This window comes from Fonticula alba (genome assembly GCF_000388065.1).
Source record: "Fonticula alba strain ATCC 38817 unplaced genomic scaffold supercont2.1, whole genome shotgun sequence".
NCBI classification, from domain to species: Eukaryota; order Rotosphaerida; family Fonticulaceae; genus Fonticula; species Fonticula alba.
Window position 1 is genome coordinate 2,430,793 of NW_009242971.1, and position 8,286 is coordinate 2,439,078.

The window sequence follows — 8,286 nt, forward strand, 5'->3', positions numbered from 1 at the left end:
AGAGAGAGAGAGAGGGGGGGGGGAGGGACAAAGAGGAACAAAGAGAGACCAAGAGAGACAAAGAGAGACAAAGAGAGACAAAGAGAGACAAAGAGAGACAAAGAGAGACAAAGAGATAGCGCGGCAGAAGGTAGACAAGACTGGCACAGGCCCAATGGCGGCCAGCCAACAGGAAGTAGGCTCTGCAAGCAACGGACCTGCTCCTCGGACGTGGCACCGGTGATGAGGGTGCTGACACGGGGATTGGCAATGACCCAGGCCAGGGCCAGCTGGCTGCAGCTAATGCCCAGCTCCTTGGCTAGGGTGGCCAGACGCTCGACCTTGGCCAGGTTCTCCACCGCCTCCGGGGAGGTGATGTACCGCTCACGCAGGTAGGCATTCTCCGGGGCGGCCAGACGACTGCCCTCGGGGATGTGACCCCCGGCATACTTGTTGGTCAGCACACCGCTGGCCAGGGGGGACCAGACGGTCAGGCCGAGCCCCGGACGGGACTCATACCGTGCCAGGTAGTCCAGCTCCACCTTCTGGCGCTTGAGGAGGTTGTATTCGGGCTGCTCCACGACCGGCGGGTGGAGGTTCAGTCGGTCGGCCAGGCACTGCGCCTCGGCGATCTGCTCGGCCGACCACTCGCTGGTGCCCCAGTAGAAGGCCAGGCCCTGGTCCACGCAGAAGCTCATGGCGCGGACGGTTTCCTCCAGAGGCGTGGCCACATCCGGCCGGTGGCAGAAGAGCAGATCCACATAGTCCTGCTGCATGCGGGCAAGCGACTCGCGCGTGCCCTCGATGATGTGCTTGCGGCTGAGGCCGATGTTGTTGGGCCCGGGCCGAGTGCCGAAGAAGATCTTCGTCGACAGGACCAGATCCGAGCGATGCCAGACGCCCTCGGCGATGCCTCGATTAACCGCACGACCAACGAGGGTCTGGTGCATGCCGTGGGCCAGGTGAGAAAGCGGCCCACGGTGGAGGGCAAGAATGGGCAGCCGGTCGCACCTCGGCCTCGCCGCGGCTGTACACCTCGGCGCAATCGAAAAAGTTGATCCCACGCTTGAAGGCGGATACCATGAACTTGTAGCTGGTATCCTCGGGGGTCTTGCTGTTGAATGTAAGCCAGGTGCCTGGAGGCCGCCAACACGTCGGGGGGGGGGGGGGGGCAAAGGGGGGCAGCCGGAGCAATAAAAAGGAACAAAGATGGGTGCGGCGTCCCAAGTCGCCGCCCGGCTGGATTTGGTAGGTGGTGTATAGTTTGGCGCGGTTGGTCGGTGTGGTGGGTTGGTGTTTGTTCTTGGCTGCGTGGGTGGGCGTCGGTGTGGGCTTCTGGGGGGGAGGGGGAGGGGGGGGGGCGGGTGCAGGGGGGGGGGGGGGGGGGGGGGGGCTTCAGGGGGTCAGCTACTTGGAGGGGGGGTCGTGGCGAAGAGACCATGGAGGAGAGGCAGAGAGGCAGAGAGACAGCGTGCGAGACCCAGCATGCGACGTACCGAAGGACAGGACCGAGACCTGGGGGGAGGGGGAGACGTGGAGGTGTGATGGTGTGAGACACGGATGCAGGATCGGGTGTAGAAGGGAGAGCCACGCAGTCGTACCTTGAGACCGGTTTTGCCGAGATGGCGGTAAATCATGGGAGTGCTTCCGGGCATGGTGGAGAGGCAGATATGCACAGAAGTGGCGTGAGAAGTGCGGCGGAGAGGGGAGGGAGAGTGCCTTTCGAGGGGGATACTCGCAGCGTTGTCGCTGGACACCTTTAAAGCACATCCGGCGGTGCCCCTCGCTCCACCCGAGGACCGCAGGGCGACAAGAGGGAGGCACTACATGCCGATCTGACACCAGGACATGGCGGCCGGGGGACGGGAGATCTGTTGAGCATGGCCCCCGCCCCCTCCCCCCGGACGAGCAACCGATATCGCGGGCTGATTGAGGAGGAGAGGGGGTAGTCGGGGCAGGGGGACGACGAGCACCATTGATCTGGGCTCTGTCCGTGGGGCGACATTCGAGAGGAGGACGAACAGATCGAAGTCAAAGTGTCCAAACAATCCCCGCTGAGGGCAGTGTGTCGCGTAGCTCAAGTGAGAGTGTCTGTCCCTACTTTTGGGGGGGGGGGGGGGGGGCGCACTGTTGCCCGAACTGGAACAGGCAGGTCGATCGCATCCAACCATGGGTCCAACACTTCCAGGATCGGGGAATATTTCTATTGTCCCCTTTCCCCAAAGAGGGCTCCTGCCCGATTGTGCGGCCCCCTCCCCCCCCCCACGACAATACTCCCAACGAACGACATTCGGCCAGGCGCATATCTTACGCGACCCCATCCCGGTGTTGCTTGCGGGTGCGCGGGACGGCGCACGTTCGGGGGGGGGGGGGGCTCGGGCCCTCGGTCCTCCGCCCCTGGGGCACAAAGGCGATTGGCGACAAGGGGTGGTATCCTCTGTGTCCCCTGTGGGGGGGGCATGTGTCACCCCCTTGCACCCCCTTGCACCCCCTTGCACCCCCTCTGCACTCCTTCCTCTCCCCCGCCCCGCGTCCTTGCACACACACACACACACACACACACACACACACACACACACACACCATCCGCTGGGATACAAGGGGGACCCCAGCCACTTTACGCATGTCCCAGACCTCCCTCCCGGCCGGGGAGCATCTCCCCCTCGAGCGGCTAGAAAGCGAAAACCTTCTGCTCTTTCTCCAGTCGGTGGCCCCACATGGCTCGGATCCGGAATCTGGCCTCGACTCCGACCTCGACGGGATCCTGAAAACCCTCTTCGCCGCATCGGTCCTGGCCACCGAGTTGCCACCCTTTCCTCTGCATCTGGCAGACCCGGGGATACCTTCGGATGCCGAGGCACCGGACCTGCAGTCCCCCAGCCTGGCGCCAACTGCTCCCCAGTCACCTGTATCCGAATCGGCCTCCCCACACGCTTCTCCGACCATACTGCATCCTGCACCCCCAGCCACTCTGGGGCCCAGCGTCGGATCGCAAGCTCCTCATCAGCAGCAGCAGCAGCAGCAGCAGCAACAACAACAACAACAACAACAATCACAGCGCCCAATCATCCTCCTCGAGGCCGATTTGACTTCAGAGCACCTTTTCATGCTAGATCGCTTCGAGCGAATGCCGGACTTTGAAGCCCGATTCGAGGAAGTGGTTCTACCACCAGCGCCCGGGGATCCTCCAGCCTCTGTCCCAGCCCCACTGAGGGAATATGCCTCGGTGGTGGAGAGGGATCCCTCGGATCCTGGGGACTGGGACTTCCACCCTGTCTTCCGCAAGGAACAATCCCAGCAACAGCGCGACAGAACCGCCCGACAACTGGCCAACCTCATGGCTCGCCTGGGGGGGAAAAAAACATAGCAGCCCAGACGGAAGACCAAAAATACACCAAAACCACAAGCCCACAGACCGACGAAACAGAACACCGGGAGACAAAAAGAGGGGGTCTTTTGAGGGGACAAGATTCCTGCTCGGGGCGCGGCTCACCACCAGGGGGAGAACAACCTGGGGGGGGGGGGGGGGGGGGGGGGGCGCGTCATCCGCAAACAGGGAGAAGGGGGATCAACAAGGGCAGAGGAAAGGGAGGGGGCAGGAAGGGAGGAGAGAGTGCACATGCACACGTGTGCACATTTGCATGCACGCATGTGCACACCCCACAGCATGCATGTGTGTGAATACATATGCACATATGCGCATATATGCATACACGGCTGTACGATGCGCCTACGGATCGTAGTCCGGACCCGGCACACCGCCCCCATAGTAGGGCATATGATCGAAGGGCATCACCTGGGTGAACATCGGGGAGGAGGAGGGATAGGGCAGGGCATTTCCCGGCGAGGGAGGGTACGGCAGAAGAGGCGGGAAGTGATGGGGGTGCTGCTGCTGCTGCTGCTGCTGTTGAGATGGCTGCTGCTGCTGCTGCTGCTGCTGCTGCTGAGACTGAGACTGAGGGCCACCCGGTGGCTGCTGCGACTGAGACTGCTGGGAGGACTTTGACCCCCCGCCACGAGCATACGGAAGTGTGGAGGGCGGCGATTGGCCCCCATTGGCCGACGGCTCGGTGTTGCCGGTGCCGCCGTGGCTGCTGCCGGACGCGGCAGCGCCGCCGTCCTGATGCGAGAAGCTCAAGGGCCCGCCAGTGGATGAGGCCCCCGGGGCCCCGGCCAAGGCCCCGCCAGGCCCGGGGAGAAGCTGCAACGGCGACGGGGCCCGATAATCCCCGAGGAGGTCGTCGGTCGGCGAGGCCCCAGGTAGAGCATCAAATGGGTATGTCGGCATATGCCCAGCCCCCCAGCCGCCGCCCTTGTAGAAATAGCTCCCCCCGCCGCCGTAGGCATCCATCGGGTATGGCCTCTGCGGGGTCGGTTGGGGGATGAGATTCGGGAAGGTGAACGGGGCTACGTTTCCCCCGGGGCCCAGCAGGGAACTGGCCCCGGGAGACAGGGGGACAAGGCCTCCCCCACCACCGACAAACGGTGGCGGCGGCGACGGCATCGTCAAGCTCATGTAGCTGAAGGGGGCATCCATGGAGCCAAACTCCGGGAAGGCGAAATTCCCGCCATTGTGCCCGCCCTGCTGCTGGTGCTGGTGGGGGTGGTGCTGCCGCTCCGAGGAAGGGGATGAAGCCTCGGCATCCGAGTCATCGGACTCGCCGCCGCGGGTATTGGTCGACAGGGTCTTGGCCGGGCGTTGGACGATTTCCACTCCGGCATTTGGGCCAGTGGTAGCTGCTCCTGTGTCCGCGGGGGGGGAGTTGCCCAGGGCCCCCTCGGGACCGGCATTCTCGCTGGTGGGATGTGCATTTGGCTGCTTGCCCGCCAGTGCGGGCGCCGGATGCGAGACCTGGGTCGGGGGATCGGTTGAAGCAGCAAACGACGGAGATGACGGGCCAGAAAGCAGGACATTGGCCGCGGAGATGGCGTCCGGATCATCGAGAATGGACACGACATCCGCCTCGAGCTCAGTTCCAAGAACCGGCTGCGATTGCGATTGGGCTTGGGGCTGATCCCGCAATGGAACTTGCGACTGTGGCTGGGATTGCTGCTGTGCCTGGGATTGCTGCTGTGCCTGGGATTGCTGCTGCGCTTGGGACTGGGGCTGTGGCTGCGACTGGGGCTGTGGCTGTGACTGGGACTGTGGCTGCGACTGCTGCGATTGCGATTGCGATTGCGATTGCAATTGCGATGGTGGCTGTGACTGTGACTGCGATTGACGTTGATCCATCATGGGCTCGGACTTCAGCTGAGGATTGCCAGCGGTGGTTGAAGAGGCTCGGGTGCCACCCGCCGGACCGAGGCCGCGAGTGCGCTGTGTCCCGGTTGACTGATCGACCACCGGCAAGGGGTCGCCAGCATCAGGCCCACGGCAGCGACGCTTCGAAGGAGGCTCCGACACACCGTCAGAGCCCTGGCCGCTGCTGCCATTGCCATTGCTACTGCGTGGGATCCATGGCAGTGGTGACGGTGGATGCATGTCACCCGACAGCAGGAGCGGAATTCGACCCTGGGACCCGGACCGGGACAGGCCCTTCGGCGGAAGGGGCGGCGGCTGCATGCCCATGTAGAAGCCGCTTCCGTGGGTGTCGGCCATCGGCGGCTGGCCGTATTCCCGCAGTCCCCCATAGTTGGAGGGCGGATAGTGGTGGTGTGACTGGACCACATACGGCGGCTGACTGACATGCGGCCGCGGGGGGACCATGTCCATCGGCGATCGAGCCATCCCATGAGGCGGAGGATAGTACCCGGGGCTGCTTTCGCGCATGTAGAACGGGTCATATGGCCGGACGTGCGACATGGGCGGCATGCCGGCCAGCGGATCCGGCCCACGCGCTGGCCAGAAGGAAGAAAGGGGGCCAGGAGGAAGGCACGAGAGAGTGGGTTAGTAAAAAAAAAAAGAGAGAGAGAGAGAGAGAGAGAGAGAGAGACACCCCAGGGACGGTGGCAGGGGAGAAGAGAAAAGAAAGCGCGATGGGCAAAAGGAAATGTCGCAGGACCACGAGGAGAGACACACCTGGTGGACCAAAGGAGCGCGGCGGCATCATCATATCAGTGGTATATGGTGGCAGGCTGGGCTGGCTGGCTGCCGGGAGGCCGGGCTGGTTGGCTGGCGGCGGGTACACACCGCCGCGGCGTTCGGACAGCGACATCGGCATGTACCCGGGGTAGGGACCGCCCCCAGGAGGGCCATCATGGGCGCCGGCGCCACCCGGGCCCCCCCGGAGCATTTGGTAGTAACCCGGGTCATAGCTGTTGTCGATCAAGTCGATGGTGAATTGGTCGCGCGGGCTGGGCGGGTAGGGCGGGGCAAGCGGGCCCTTGCGAGCAGCTGCACGGAAACCAGGCAACCAGAGGAGGCGGAGCAGGACACAGTGAGAAGCGGTCAGTGGAAGCAGATGGGAGGAGGGAGAGGGAGGGAGAGGGAGGGAGATGGAGGGAGAGAGAGAGAGAGAGAGAGAGAGAGAGAAGGCAGCCGTAGCAACAGCAGCAGCGGACGCACGGTCGCGCGTCAGGTCGACGGGCCCGCCACGGCTCGGGAGTAACGGATCGCGCGGCGCTGGTATCGTCGACGACATCAGAGTCGCATCAGCCAGGGACATCAAAGTTGGCGAGGCCGCCGAGGAGGCCCCGGCGTTGGAGGACCTCCTGCTGCCACCAGCCGGGGTCTCGTCTTCGGCGTCGCGCACGGCAGCGGGGGGCTCCTGTGCGGCGCCGGAGCCGGCCCCGGCCGCGGCTCCTGGAGCCACCACAGGCCCGAGGGCCAGGCTGGAGGAAGACATGACGGAAATGGGCGGCGAGCCGCCCAGCGTGTCAGCTGTGCTTGACCCCCCTGGCGCCAGGGACGCCGAAGAGGACGAGGCAGAGAGACCGACCGAGGAGGAAGCAGAGGCAGAGATGCCCCCACCGGGAGTACCCCGACCGGTCGACTTGCTAGCCATAACCGCCGTCATATAAGCCAGCAGCTCCGGTGCAAAGCGCGCAAACTCCGGATCGGCCATCAGCCGCGCGGCACAGGCCATCGGATCCGAGCAGACGCAATTCGAAGAGGAGGAGGTGGCACCGGCGCCGGTGGCGACCACGATGGCGGCGTTCGCGGTCGCCGTGCCAGCGCCAGCCGCGGAGGCACTGCCTTGCAGAGCGGCCAACTGGGCCGTGCGCTTGGCATCGGCCTCGGCAAACACCTCGGCCGGCAGGACCGACCTTTCGGACAGGCCGCCGGAGCGCTTCTCTCCGGACATGGCGGTCATGCTAAGGCTCCCCTGTACTCCGAGGCAGAGGCGGATCAAGGACAGACCCTTGGACCGGGTGAGCAGCGGTTGGAACTTTGACGTGGCATAGGTGAACAGGTGATTGGACTCGCTCGCAATCAGGAGGAGCACCTGTGTGCCCGTGAGGGTGGAAAGCTCGCGGGCCTACACATCCGAACGGGAGGGGGGGGGGAAGGGGGGCTGGTAAGGTGAGTAGACGTGCCGATTTGGCCAGCAAGGGAAAGCAGGGGCACAGGCGAGGAGAAGATACTCAAGAGAGACCGAGAGAGAGAGAGAGAGGAGGGGGGGCGGAAAACGGGCAAGGATGCCCGGGGCAGAGAGGCTGGCGGACCTTCTTCATGATGCCGGCCTTGCGCTTGGAGAAGGAAATGTGGCGCTTGCTCTTGTTGGCGATGTATGCGATGTTGATCTTCTTGCGCTCGGTCTTGGTGGAGGGGGAGGGGCTCTTGGTGGAGGATCGGGCGCCAGACCGGGCGCCACGGCCGGACCGGGCACCACGGCCGCGCCGAGCGCCAGCCGTGCTGGGCGATCCGTCACCATCGTCATCGTCATCGCCGTCATCCGAGCCGCCAGCATCACTGTCGAACATCTCATTAGTCAGGGGGTTGGCTTCGATCTGGCCGTAGGCATCGGTCTCGGCATCCAGCAGCATCTGATCCTCGGACTTCAGGGACCCAGGGGCCAGGGGAGCCTGATCGGAGCCGCCTTCCGGCAAGTGGGCCGGTGGGAACCGGCCGGCATCCGAGAAGGTCCCGGCCGAGTGCAGCGAACCATCCGCCGTGGCATAGGAATGGCTGCGTTTGCGTGAGGAAACGGCTCCGAGGGCCGAGGGGGTGGGCAGCTCAGTCGGCAGCCCGGACCGCGCGGGATGCGGCGAAGGCATCGGCATGGGAGGCGGATACGGGCTCCCAACGCCGTAGGGGGGACCGCTCATTGCCCCGGGATGGCGGGCATCGACGCGCCGGTGGCGAGGAGGGGAGGCAACTCCAGACACAGGGACGGAGAGGGTGGAGACCGTTGAAGGGGGGGGGGG

At 64.7% G+C, this 8,286-nt stretch overlaps 3 protein-coding genes across 3 annotated transcripts in view; 1 reads left to right on the plus strand and 2 right to left on the minus strand.

Moving 5' to 3' along the window:
* H696_00534 (hypothetical protein) overlaps positions 1-1,634 on the minus strand; it is a gene marked incomplete at both ends in the record, with an annotated part of 1,976 nt that extends 342 nt beyond the window's left edge. The window contains 4 exons of the mRNA XM_009494408.1: positions 198-920; positions 991-1,115; positions 1,476-1,494; positions 1,581-1,634. Coding sequence (XP_009492683.1) covers positions 198-920; positions 991-1,115; positions 1,476-1,494; positions 1,581-1,634 — 921 coding nt within the window. The remainder of the gene's footprint in view (positions 1-197; positions 921-990; positions 1,116-1,475; positions 1,495-1,580) is intronic.
* A 905-nt stretch (positions 1,635-2,539) lies between these two features.
* H696_00535 (hypothetical protein) lies at positions 2,540-3,392 on the plus strand. The gene has a single exon (XM_009494409.1). It carries the CDS (start codon positions 2,603-2,605, stop codon positions 3,344-3,346), a length of 744 nt encoding a protein of 247 aa, XP_009492684.1. The 5' UTR covers positions 2,540-2,602; the 3' UTR covers positions 3,347-3,392.
* A 317-nt stretch (positions 3,393-3,709) lies between these two features.
* H696_00536 (hypothetical protein) lies at positions 3,710-8,283 on the minus strand (the record flags this gene model as incomplete). The annotated part of the gene is made up of 4 exons (XM_009494410.1): positions 7,585-8,283; positions 6,485-7,397; positions 5,999-6,313; positions 3,710-5,817 (listed from the first exon to the last, which is right to left on the minus strand). Exons 1-4 carry the CDS (start codon positions 8,185-8,187, stop codon positions 3,710-3,712), a joined length of 3,939 nt encoding a protein of 1,312 aa, XP_009492685.1. The 5' UTR covers positions 8,188-8,283.
* Between the last annotated feature and the right edge of the window lie 3 nt (positions 8,284-8,286).